Genomic DNA, 14,042 nt, shown 5'->3' on the forward strand with positions numbered 1-14,042 from the left:
TAATTTTCTTAATGAGCATTTGTGTATAAAAATGTGTTTTCCTGCAACCACTCATAGGCCAACCAGTGGCCCCAGTCAAACCAGCAGCGTAAGGAGGGACACTTACCTCGTGCATATAGACAGCAGCATATGATCGAGGTCCTCCTCAGAATCAAAGACGTTCACATTCAAAGAGAAGGCCTCGTTGTCCATGTTGCGTTGGAGGCTCTGTGCGAACGCTCTGCTCTCCAAGTTGTAGAAGACGTTCATCTGGATTAGATCAGTAACGTGTTTAAGAACGTGGTGACTCCAAAGTGTGAGACCATCTCCACAGCTGGCCGGGACAGTTTATTGCCTGAGGGTCCTGTGGCCGCGGTCACAGGACCTTTATGAGATCTTATTACGTGACTGTGTGACGTATTCATCGTAAGCTGCTAAAATGGTTCAACCTGGGGTCCCTATTTTTGGTGGAAAAAATCTAACATTATAAAAAATAAATCGTATATATTCTGATTTTTTTTAATAAAAAGTGCGTAGAAAATAGACGATTTGCCAACTCACAACGCGTCGCGATGCATTGTAGCCTGAAAATCAGCTATTTTCAATGCACGACAATGTTGTACGATGATGTGTAAAAGACATAGGGCCTAAGTGGTTAAAATGTCTTGAGTACACTCACCCTTCCACACATGACAAGAAAAACAAAAGATGGTTTTGTTTTACTAATTTCACCCCATGCAGATCATAATTTTGACTCGAGGCTTTTAGGCTGAAAAACATGATGTTTTAGTGGAGTTCTGGGTCTGTGGACGTCCACTGCTAAACTGAACACAGTGGAACTGAAGACTGGACCTTTCACCACAAACCCCTCTATGATACTATCTGGACATGCTAGACGCACAAGAGTACAGGACATGAAGGCAATGCGTTCCAGATGTTAATTGTTGAATGACTGCAGCCCATTACAGCACTGCATCTGCATCGACCTGTTTTGCCTCAGCATTATGTGTCCAGTACAGTGTGAGGGACATACAGCATAGCTATGCAGTAGAACGCATAGCGGTTGTGTTCAATGATTGAATTAAAACTGATTTGACTGTGTGTACTGTATGGAAACAGCCATGCATACTGTAGGTATTAGGTAGCAGCAGTTTGTGCTCTGTGGTGTGATATTTTCCTGTAACGTGGATAGGTTTAGTGGAGTTCACATTAAAGCTGAAAAGCATTATTTCAAAATTGTATGCTTTATCATTTTCTGCATGGGGTAACCCATAAGGGTCCATTTGTACACTTTTACTGACAACTGCCCGATTTCACTGGGTAAAGTATATTGTAGCAGCAGTAGCATGGTACCTTTTCTAAGTAGTTGTACCTGAAACAAGGCGAATCCTCTTCCTTCCATATAGAGATCTATCAGTAGGTTGTTTTCAGCGTCAATCTGAAAAAGTTAAATCAAAATAGATACTTCAGCTGGTCAATCCATATAATATGGAGTCCTCCATGCATTTAAGACGATAAGATTAAACTGTGTCAATGTTCACAAACATTTGTCTCATCCTTAAACAACATGCTTTGTGCGTGGCTAGGATATTAACTAGGATATCAATATATCAATATGGTGATATGAGACAAGATATCGTCTGTGGTTTTGCATATCGTAACATAATGATATGGCAAAACTGATGTATTTTCCTGGTTTTAATAACTTACAACTTAAAATAATACTACTATACTATAAAAATGTATTTGAAAAATGTCAAGAAAATGCATATTATTATCACAATATAATCGATATTGAGGTATTTGAACAATAAAAGACATGATATTTCATTTTGTCCATATCATTCATTCATGTCCCATCACCTCTTGCTTCTGGTAGTTGAGGTAGGTTGTGGCGTTGATGCTAAAGTAAGATGCAGCAGCAGAGGATGAGGTGTTCATCCTCAGACGCAGGTCAATGGCACTGGCCCCGCTGATGGCAGCGAAGACAGCCAGGGCCTGCAGGGCGATCACTGTGTCCTGGAAATCACAAAGAAATGAACACCTCTTTGTACATACTGTATAACAAATCAGTCATTTTGTTCTTACATCATACTCAGGTGGCCAGAAACCCTGACCCCATTATGTATGAGCAAAATGGTCATTGGATGGAAAGATAACTATTGTGTGGCGCTGAACAGGGAGAAATGTTTCCGTACAGCAGTTGGTGCTTTAACACTTAAGCATATATACTTTGTTGTACATAGTAAATATTCAAAAACGTACAAAAAACTGCCGCTCCACAAGTTCACAACATGTCGAATTGCGAAGCGTTGTGACCTTACAGATCTGCTATTTCTCACAAATTCGGACAAGCTCTTAATCATTCTATAGTTAAGTTGCTTTTAAATTGCCTTCGTTTTTTCAAAGTATACTCAGTACAGACCATCTTCCATCTTCTGTCTCTTTTTGTTTAAATAATAGATATATCTGTTTCAATTTCTACAAAGCATATACACACAAAATGTAATACTTTCCACAGAACCTATTTTACCCTACACAGACTACACACATTTGATGACAAATCCTCCACCATGTGCCAAAGGTGTTAGAAGGCTGAAGCTAATCTGCTCCATATGATGTGCAGTGGTCCTGTCTTGGAAAATGTCTAGAAGTTCATCATAACTATCGTTTCAGACACTAAAGTTTGATGTAGCTTGAATAGCTTGTGACCCCAGAATGTGGATCCTAGAAGATGTTGATTATCGTCTCTTTCGGGTGGAAACCTCATATGTCCAAAAGTTATTTTTCAGGATTCAAATTCAAAGACAGCAAAAGTAGCAGATCTACAAGCTCAAAACGCGGCGCTTTGCGCTTTGCGCCGCGTTTCGAGCTTGTGGATCTGCTACTTTTGATGCATCTGTGTGATACTGTTGTATGATGAAGTAGGGCATTAATTCACGGAAAAACTCAAGTTTAAAATATGGAGATAGAGGTTTCTAACCGAAAGCAACGAGTGCATGTTGATATGTGTTGATATGCTTAATGTGAGTGATCGTGTTATTTTGATTTGATTTTGATTTGATGTTGTGTTACAGCACAGCTGTAAAACAAAATAAAACATAAAATGAAAAAAGGGTGGGTGGGGGGGGGCTGTTATATGTTATGTGTCTTGCTCAGGGACACAGACACAAGCGGGCTAGGAGGCGAACCGGTGACCTTCCGATTACTAGATGGCCTCTCTACGGCCACCTATAAACTTTCTCGCTTCGCCAAATCCTCTAACTTGACCCTGGCAAAGACGACTTGACTGCAGTCTACTGACTAATAATGTCTCACACTATAGTGGAGTGTTCCCACATTTAGTGTGGCCTACTGCTTTTAGATTGTCTATATAATATATACATTGCTTTGTGTTGTGATTGAGGATCATTGGATCATTCCCAAGTTGGGGTGATGGGCGGTTGTTGTTTTTTTTTATCTCTTTGCCGTCTACTGTATTATATTAAAAAAAAAATCGACATTTTCAATTAAGACATTTATCCACTCAGGGCGGTAGTGGCTTAGGTCAGGAGATAGTGTGGCTCTCTTGGAATCACAAGGGTGCCTGTTTGATCCCCGTCTCTTCTTGGCTGTGTGTCGAAGTGTCCTTGAGCAAGACAACATTTGTGTGAATGGGTGAATGTGAAATACATTGTAAATTGCTTTGGAGAAAGGCACTATATAAATTCAGTCCATACACTAAAACCCCTATATTTTACTTCATTGGCCGGGAATCCCCCAGGGTCTTTACTTGGACCCCTCCTTTTTTCCCCCTCTACACCAAATCTCTTCGCCGAAAATGTGTTGTGAGCTAGTAAATCTGCACTTTTCGCAGAATGATCATATATTTTAAGCAAATAATCCAGTTTTTGGCATTTTTTTAATGATATGTTATGCCCAGATAGGGTTAATTGGGTAAAACAAAAACCAAAAAACGGAAAAGTCTTTATCCTTACCTGTGTGGTCCCATAGCCCCCGAGATGGTCCCTCTGTTTGGACAGCCACTTCATGATAGAGATACCTTCCACCACTTTGCCACGCTTAAACAAGGCCAGCAGCACGTACGCGGACATCTCGATCTGTGCTGCCGAGCGTGACTGGCTCTCGTCCGTCACCAGGCCACTGGCAGTGGTCCACAACATGACCCCATCTGGAGTGATGTGGTGAGGAAATAAATCAAAATCAATCAATATTAATCCATTCAAACCGGGAACGCATCTGTGTCATTTTAGATTTCTTTAGCTATTCTATTCTATTTTTTTTAATCGTGGAAGATTTGTGCAAATCTTTGAATATAAATATATGCTTTCAAGTGAACATTTTTAACTCCGATCTGTGCTTCTGGGAGGTCCCTGGAACAACATATTTTCAGATGGGGGTACACGGCCAAATACATATCATTTTGGGGGGGGGGGGGGTTCTTGACATGGAAAAGTTGGAGCACCACTGATATAGCAACATACTGTTAGAATTTAGAAATCATTTTTAGATATCTATTTGGCCGTGGACCCCCATCTCAAAATATTTTGTTCAAGGGACCCCCAGAAGCAAAGATTTGAGTTACAAAATGTTAGCTTTTAAAAAAATATACATATATATTCGCACTTTCACGATTTCTCCCAAAAAAAAATAGCCAAATAAATCTTAAAATGACACAGACACGTTCCCGGTCTTAATGGCTTAAACACATTTCATACATTAAAATGCAATACAATGTTCTTCAGATTAAACAGCATCCATAGTGCGTGCGGTAACCGCTTGCTGTAGCCTATAGTGCCCTGGCCTATAGAGTAGACGCGTAGCAGATGCTCACTTCTGCCTGCTAAATCTCATCCAGGTGCTGTACTATATCCCTTGTTCCAGCTTTAAAAGTTAAGAATGACCTGACTTTGGCTCGTTTGGCCGCTATACACTCTGGAACCGTCTCCCCCAATCAATCAGATGAACTGACTCAGTCGACTGCTTCAATCAGCACCCATAAACATCATTATACAGTAGGTTACTTTTTTATGTTTGGAGCCACACTGGCTTCGTACAGCACGCATTCTCTACTTTGTTCTTCTTTTTTTTTTTACATGTTTATTCGCATTACATGTTCACATGTATGTCTGTATAGACGTCTGTATAGGTTTCTTGTTTACAAACATCACTGTGTGTGTGCATGCATTCAGGGGGCTACAACCACTTTGGCTGAAACGCACTCTAATCAGCGCTGCGTTGATTGCAGTCGGCTAGAGCAGCGCTTCCCAGCGTTTTCTGGATCAGGGGGCCCGCTAGAAAGTCTTCAAAGTGTGCGCGGCCCACCCATCTGACCACAGTGGTCAGATGGGTGGGCTAGTGTGCATTTTCAGAGCATGTTTATTTCGATCGATTGTGTTCCGGGATCAAAGGAACTAACATACTGTAGTAGAACACTTTATGTTCCTATTTATCGGTATCACAATGAAAACCTTTTTTTTTTTAAGTTTTAGGGAAGGTTTATGGAAGCTATTTTTTTTTTTACATATTTTTTTATTAATTAATGTTATATATTATCATTAAAATCGTAGTGTTTTGCCAATTATTCAGGAGCCTACCTGCAATACCCTCATGGCCCACAGGTTGGGAATCACTGAGCTACATCAGCGAGCTGGTAGGGCATGACCACAGTGTTCCAGATATCCATATACTAACTTTCTGAGTTTTTTCGTAAATTAACGCCCTGCTTGATCATACTACAGCACAAAAGTATCAAAAGTAGCAGATATACCATTTTGCGCCGCATTTTGAGCTTGTACAGTAGATCTGCTACTTTTGCTATTTCTGAATTTGAATCCTGAAAAGTGAACCGTTTTGGACATGAGAGGTTTCCACCCGACAGACGACATGCTGTAAAGAGTGCCGCTTTCTGCGCCCTAGCTGCACAGAAACCCATCTATGCAGCTCTTTCCATTATGTGAATCACTTTGTAACAATGTTTACAATTTCACTTAACTACTTACTACAGGATGTGTACAGCAACACTGTTGCTGTTTCACTCACATTACCATCAATCACACCATCAATCATGTCACACAATATCACGAGGACATTATCATACAGCTTCCAGGATAGATAGATCTTTCCTGATTTACGGCTGATTCCAATCTCGCTGTCGGGCAAAAACCTCTTGTCTCCATATTTTAACTTTTTGTGTTTTTTTGGTAAATCAACGCCCTACGTGATCATACTACAGCGTCACAAGAGCATCAAAAGTAGCAGATCTACAAGCTCGAAACGCGGCGCGAAGCGACGCGTTTCGAGCTTGTAGATCTGCTACTTTTGATATTTTTGAAAATCCTGAAAAAGTAACTGTTTTTGAACATACAAGGTCTATACCTTCTGAATGAAGATACACGATGTGGGAAAGATAAGTTTATGCCTCAGATATGAACGGAGACGGGTATAGCCAGCCACTGGCATTTCCTGATCATTTCCTGGTGATTCACACCAAATTACCTTTCTGGTCAGCCCTGGCGGTGAGCTCGGCTAAGGCTCTGTCCGACGCGGGGCTGTTGGCCAGTGCTAGAGCATACGCAGCCAGACACAGGCTGTAGTTACGGAGGCCTCCTTTGTCCACTTTGTCCTTCAGGTACGTAGTGGCCAGGGTCACGTTGACCCGGAACGTGTCCTGCACAGAGACACAAGGTACAAGACAGTCATATAACGTGCCCTGGTTTCAGATACAGTAAAGCATTGTTTTAATATAAATATTTTTTTACATTTGACCTACTTGGTAAATCATTTTCTTAACCACTTAACCCATTAACACTGTCTTCTAAATCCTAACAGTTTTCTGATAATCCTATGTTGCTATATCAGTGGTGCTCACACTTTTTCATGTTCCAGGGACCCCCAGAAGCAAAGATTTGAGTTAAAAATGTTTGCTTAAAAAAAAAAGAAGAAAATCAACGATTTGCACAAATTTAAGATTTTTCAAAAATAGCAGGTACTTTTACTTTACTGGAATATTTCCAATGTTCAATACTTTTAGTCCACTACATCTGAGGAAAATATTGTCCTTTTACTCCACTACAATTATTTGAAAACTTTAGTCACTAGTTACTTTGCAGATATAAATTATTACATTATAAAACATTCATTAACAACTTTAGCCCTATTTTATACCTAGGCTATTTGAAAATAGCCGATCTACAAGCTCACAACGTTTCGCATTGTAAATCTGCTATTTTCAAACATTTTAGAACTTTCACTTTTGGTACTTTAAGTACATTTCGATACCAATACTTTTGCACTTTTACTCGCGTAAATTTTGAATTCCGGACTTTTACTTGTAACAGAGTATTTCCACTTTGCAGAATTGATACTTCTACTTAAGTAAAACATTTGAGTACTTTTTTCCACCACTGCCATTAACACGTTCCCCTTTCCTCACCACATAGGTCTCATCCTCAAGCAGTGTCATCAGAACGTAGGCGGTGAGCGCCACAGGGTCCTCTCCGGGGTCCTCCTCTAGGCCCCCGCGCAGCTCCGTGTGGATGACCCTCCCCACCTCGGCGAACTCTCCCGAGGAGCTCTGGAGGCCCAGCAACCAGTCCATGGCCCTGGAGACCACCCTCTGGTCCACGGAGAGGAAGGACTGTGCCTGGAGGAAACACCTCAGTACGAAGGCCGTCAGCCTAAAAATAATAATAAACTTTATTTGTATAGCACCTTTCATGACATGAAATGCATCTCAAAGTGCTTTACAGAGCAAGAATACAACTACAGAAAAGTACAACTAATTTAACAATAAAGCAAAAAAAAGAAAAGCAAAATCATAAAACATTAAAATAATAGCAAAACAGTGAGGACATGAAAAATCAACCAAAAGCAAGAGTGAAGAAATAGGTATTGAGCTGTGCTTCAAAGCTATCCACACAGGCTGCCTGTCTTAGGTGTAATGGGAGTTTATTCCACGCTGTCGGCCCGTAGAAGCAGAATGCTGCTTCACCGTGTTTTTTATATGTCATTGTAGGCACCTCGTGCACTTGAAGACCTGAGGGAGCGGTTTGGAACACATCTAGGCAGGCAGTCATAGAGGTAGGAAGGTGCCAGGCCATTTAGAGCTTTATAAACTAGTAAAATAATTTTTAAATCAATCCTACTGCTAGTTTGACTACTACTCTTTAATGTTACAAGAAATGTAGCATCACAGTAGGGCTTGACTTTATCAGCCACATGCTTTAGGGTTATGCCTGAATACTGCACTTGTTTGCCTGCCATATATATTGCACTGAAAATAGCTGATCTACAAGCTCACAATGTGTCACAGAGCGACGCAAACAAGTAAAATAATCCTTTAGAGAAAGACATGTTGACGCAATGGAATCCAAATGACTGAAACCAGTCGTGGCTGAGAACTTTAATCCATGAGAGCAGGGATTAGAGGCCAACAATAATACGTGCGGGGAAGCATCATGTGTGTTCCCATTGGTTTCCGTTGATATTGCCACATATACACATGCTCTCAATCACACAAGACCCCAAAAAAAAAAAAGTGTCTGTCAGTTTACGAACAGTTCCAAAATGGAAACGGGTATTTTGATGACCTACCATGTGCTGCCAGAAGTGTCACTGGCTCCAAAGGCACTGAAGGAGCCATCTTCTCGCTGGTAGGACAGTTCTCTTTGATAAGCTGAACAGGAGGATTTGTACAATAAATGTAAATGTGCTGCTGAAGCTTACAAATAATTTCTTCCACCCCAGCAGACCCTTCCCATAACATTAAAATGGAGGTGTTTTGTGTGTTACTGTGTGCCAGCATGGACAACCCAAGTATGATGAACTTCATGCTGGCACAGAGAAACACTGAAATTAATTAAACACACCCACAATTAATGTTATTACCTTCAGCTGAGCATACCTGTGTCAAAATGGCTGCTGTGGAAAATTAGGCCCGATTAGGCCCAAATTAGTAGCCATGATATTTATTTTGTACACTGGTTGAATACCTAATACGTTAAACAGTGGTGTAAAGTAACTAAGTACATTTACTCAAGTAGTGTACTTAAATACAATGTTGAGGTATTTGTACTTTACTTTACAATACTTTCACTCTACTCCACTACATCTCGGATCCAACTATTGTGCTTTTACTCCACTAAAAAAAATGAAAACTTTAGTTACTAGTCACTTTGTAGATTTGGATTATTATTACAAAATGTACATTAACCACTTCAGCCTTATATATATATTTCGGCCATTTGAAAATAGCCGATCTACAAGCGATGCGACGCATTGTGGGCTTGTAGATCTGTTATTTACAAAAGATTTTTAAACATTTGAAAACTTGAAATGGGACAGTCTGCATAATGAGTACTTTTACTTGTGGTGCTTTAAGTACATTTTGATGCCAATACTTTTGTACTTTTACTCAAGTGCATTTTGAATTCCAGACTTACTTGTAACAGAGTATTTCTACCTTGCGGTATTGATACTTTTACTCAAGTAAAGAATGCGAGTACTTTTTCCACCACAGACATTAACACACACACACACACACACACACACACACACACACACACACACACGGACGTTATATAAATATCTAGGAATCTGTGCCACCAATGTGTCATAATGAAAACTGACTACCTTCTCTCATGTAGCCCAGGGACCTGGCCTTCCTCTCCTCGTTGGCCTGAGACACCTTCTCCAGGTACTTGAGCACAAAGATGTGCGGCGCAAAGTGGATCATGTTCTGCTCCCCGCAACCGAGGGGCATGTCAACCAGTGAGTCCACGTTGCTCATGGACAGGCCAAGGATATCACCTGTGTGTAGCAATACAGACAGACAGGAAGGACATGGTTTATATGTTTGTTTGTTTGTTTGTTACGCAACATTATGGCTTGCAGACACAGTGGGCATATTCATGTCTGGGAAGCATGGTATGAAAGACCTAATAGACCCGAGGTCCTAATTTGATATAATGGATCATGTGTTATGTCATGTCTTTAATGCCATATATTTTCATAGATGACATTGAGGACACAGATTGTCAATTACTGAACACTCGATGTGAAAAAGAAATAATATACTTGCGTCCCAGTTTTCTTCTATTTATGCGCTACTCGGGTTGCTTGCGCATTAAACTATTGTGTTCCATTAAATACTTTCAATTTCATGACATCGTTGTGGTTTGATACAGAAATAGTAGTAGGCTATAGCACTGTGGGATATTATTATATAATCAAGTGTGGGGATTGGGCAACAATATAAGAAAATATAAGTTTAAATGAAATGTAGGAATAGTGGAATAGTAGTCCGTGATTCTCAGCCTTTTTATATTTCATGGACCCCCAATTTGATATTGTTGTGGCAGGAATTAGAGTAATTACTTCAGTATGACTTGCAAACAATAATTCCCACAGGGGTAGAGTGGAATGAATCAATGGATTTATTTAACAAAAGTCGAGAGCTCTCGGAGACTGCCACATGCAACGGCAGCCTCCCACATGTCAGATGTTCCCTTTATACACAACAAGAGAACACAAATAGATGGAGGCTTGCTTGGTGGACAGATCCATACATGGCTCTTTCTACATGATAAATAGTTACTCTGACAGAGTACCAACGGGTGAGAACATGGTTTGCTTACTAAACTTACTAAACTAAACTCCTCTAAACCCATTAAGACGATGCTGGAATGCATCTGTGTCACTTTTTGAGTTGAGCTAAAAGGCATTATTTTACACTTTGGCTATTTTTGAAAAATCGTGAAAATGTGTGCAAACCTTTGAATATATATTGTTTTAAAGCGAACATTTTTAACTCGAGTCTTTACTTCTGGGGGTCCCTGGAACAAAATATTTTGAGATGGGGGTTGGCGGCCAAATACATATCATTTTGGGGGTCCTTGACATGAAAACGTTTGAGAACCATTGAATAGAATACTGTTGGGATTTAGAAGACATTTGTAGAATCGACTTCAGGTCTTAATGGGTTAAAGGCTCATAGAAGGCATCGCTATAATCACGGACAAAACAGTGTAGTATTATCATATCTGACCAAATGTACACTATGCATTAGACCACAGACCTCCATTGGATAAGATTAGTATGTGAGCTTAATTTAGTCTGATATGGTCTGTGTGATATGGTTCCTTTACTGTCTATGTTCTGTACTGTATGTGTAAAGATAACAGTGAAACTATGGTCAAAACAGCCATTCTGTATGTCTGCAGTTGCATTTACTTGTACATATAAAGGTGAAGATTAACTTTTAGCTGGAGTACTCCCTCCATGAACCCTGGGGGTCCCTGGACCTTGAGAACCACTGTTTTAGGATGCAACAAATAAATGGACGGAAAATGACATACAGTACACAAACGGAAAAAGTAGAGACAGAAATCCAAGCATTCTTGATTGCTGCATTAAAAAGCTTTTGTAAAGCCGACAATCAAATCAAACACGGGTGAACGATGAGTTTCGGCGTCCACCAGCCAGAACCTGCCTCTGCTCTGCCTCTCTCTAGCATGGCAAACGCCCAGCGCCCTTCAACCTGGGCGGAGTGGAGCCAACTAACCAGACAGCTGTCCTGAATCTGCCTGCTGTAAACATTCAGCTATCGCTTTCATTTCTCATCCTCAAGACCCAAATAAGTCTCCGGGCAGTGGCGCCGCCGCTCCAACGCCCCCCCCCCCCCCCCCCCCATCCCCATCTTCTGAACACTGAAGTTAAAAGTGGGCACATGTTGCGGCAGGAACACAATGAACCACATGAACCCTATTAGCTTCCCTATTCTGGGGGGGGGGGGGGGGGGGGGGGCTTGCATCGCATAGCAGAGGTTCTCAAAGTGGGGTCCGGGGGGTCCTCGGGGGTCCCTAGCAAAAGTAGTTAGTGTAGCATCACAATCGTTTTAACCACTTTATCCATTTATACGTTGGCTATTCAAAAATAGCAGATGTACAAGCTTGCAGCGAGCTTGTACATCTGCCATTTTTTTATTTGTTTGAAAAATATTGAAAATAATGAATATTTTTTTCTTTACATAAATCTTCTCTTCTGGGGGTTCCTGACACAAAACATTTCAGGTGGGGCTCCGTGGTCAAATATATATATATATAAATGTGGCGGCCCTTGACATGAAAAGGTTTGAGAACCACTGGTGTACAGGGCGAAAAAAGGAGTGGACCTAGTATATATTGCCAGTTTTCAGTTCTACTTCACTACATCTCAGAGGTAAATATTGTACTTTTACTCCACTACAATTATTTGAAAACTTTAGATACTAGTTACTATATTATTACAAAACATACATTACCCACTTCAGCCCTATGTACAATTCAACTATTTGAAAATATCCGATCTACAAGCTCACAATGCGTTGCGATGCGAAGCATTGTGAGCTTGTAGATCTGCTATTTTCAAAAGATTTTTACACATTTTATACATTTGAAAACGTGTGAACTGGGACATTCTGCATAAGTACTTTCTACTTTTGGTACTTCAAGTACATTTTCATAACGATACTTTTGTAAATTTACTCAAGTAAATTTAGAATTTCTGACTTTTGTAACCGAGTATTTTTACAATGCAGCATTGATACTTTTACTTAAGCAAAGAATGCAAGTACTTTTTCCACCACTGGGTACACGTACCAACCACTGCCACGTGAGCCCGTCGGCTGCCCGCTACCACATCTGGAGGGAAGGCGAAGGAGATGGCTTGGGAATGGTTCGGCCGCATCAGCTCCAGGAACAGAGTCTCGGAATGGTACTGTTCAACTCCCTCAGGCTATATGGCAACATGGACATTATTTGATGTTATCATAGGATTAACTGTAAACCACATGATGCTTATTATTCAAGTTTTTTTTTATTTTTATGTAGCGGTCTGGAGGAAGGTACAACTATAAAAGCTGCAATCCGCAATTTTTATGTCGTATCCGGGATTCGGACTCAGGCCGGGTCTCCCACATGCGACACCGAATTTCTACCACTAATGCAAGAGGCAATCCCTGCTTGGCCAGGGAGATATTGCACTTGAGAGCTTCAGGCAGTACAGATTCGAGGGTCAGTGGAAGAGTAGGGTCCAACCAAATGTTCTGGTTATACAGTATTAACATACTGTACCATACAGAGTTGTTAAAATAACATTTTATACACAAAAATAAGTTCTGGATTGCAGCTTTAAATAAAACCAACTGCTTTCACAGCGTACCAAATAAAGCTTTTAATACAAACGCGTTATTCATACGTTGCAAATCCTGAGAGAATTGTGTTCCACTTGACATTCACCAAAGCTTACAAGGGCTTAGTTTAAGTTAGATGAATTGGATAGATGGCTTGTGTTGAGTTATTTGGGCTTGGAATCTGAGATCTTATCCGTCAGTTAAGTGGTGTTTTACCTTCACGAGCACAGTCCGGACAACTTTGGCTGAGGCCTCGTTTGCCACGGCATCCACAGATATTTCCATTTGGCCCACAGCCACAGGCCGGATGGGGAACAGGGCCGAGGCAGAGCCCCGACTCCCCACAGTGACTATCCGCGAGTTCACCACAGAGATTTCTCCTTGTTCTGCCAGGACAAACTCATAGGCCTCATTCTGCTCTACCAGTAGGCCAACCTACGGAAAAAAAGACACGTGGGAAAATGGGGCAGAAAAGGGGAAATAAGATCAAGAATGGATCATTCATGGTATGGTACACTAGACTGAGAGTCACCTTCATGAGATTTTCATGCAGTAGTATCGAAAGCAGAACATCTTACGTAAACAAAAATTACTTTTGCCACTACAGTGGAGGTAAATTTAATTTCCAAACCTCCATTTCCTGCTCGAGATTGTTGAAGATTTTCACCTCCAGTACAATTTCCTCTCCTCTGACTAAGCAGGCTGGGACATCTAGGGACAAGAAGTTCTGGCACACAATAGAAGGGCACAAAATCAAACTCGAGAGAAACGTTGGCTATGTTTAGTGTAAGTAATGGGTGTGTAGGATTATTTTAGTTAGCCATGGCTATTGCCATTCACCACTGACCATATTCACACCAAAGCAATAAGGTCTAATCTAGTTGACTAGGGT

The 14,042-nt window shown here is 40.8% G+C and overlaps 1 protein-coding gene across 1 annotated transcript in view; it reads right to left on the reverse strand.

The window, feature by feature from the left end:
* LOC311036006 (CD109 antigen-like) overlaps nucleotides 1-14,042 on the reverse strand; it is a gene marked incomplete at both ends in the record, with an annotated part of 175,706 nt that overhangs the window by 146,983 nt on the left and 14,681 nt on the right. Inside the window, 11 exons of the mRNA XM_084044532.1 lie at nucleotides 107-249; nucleotides 1,352-1,417; nucleotides 1,843-1,998; nucleotides 3,957-4,150; nucleotides 6,478-6,649; nucleotides 7,415-7,658; nucleotides 8,575-8,656; nucleotides 9,613-9,789; nucleotides 12,618-12,753; nucleotides 13,367-13,585; nucleotides 13,782-13,877. Coding sequence (XP_083900658.1) covers nucleotides 107-249; nucleotides 1,352-1,417; nucleotides 1,843-1,998; nucleotides 3,957-4,150; nucleotides 6,478-6,649; nucleotides 7,415-7,658; nucleotides 8,575-8,656; nucleotides 9,613-9,789; nucleotides 12,618-12,753; nucleotides 13,367-13,585; nucleotides 13,782-13,877 — 1,685 coding nt within the window. The remainder of the gene's footprint in view (nucleotides 1-106; nucleotides 250-1,351; nucleotides 1,418-1,842; nucleotides 1,999-3,956; nucleotides 4,151-6,477; nucleotides 6,650-7,414; nucleotides 7,659-8,574; nucleotides 8,657-9,612; nucleotides 9,790-12,617; nucleotides 12,754-13,366; nucleotides 13,586-13,781; nucleotides 13,878-14,042) is intronic.

The sequence above is a fragment of the Gymnoscopelus microlampas genome (genome assembly GCF_963454915.1).
Source record: "Gymnoscopelus microlampas genome assembly, chromosome: 20".
NCBI lineage: Eukaryota > Metazoa > Chordata > Actinopteri > Myctophiformes > Myctophidae > Gymnoscopelus > Gymnoscopelus microlampas.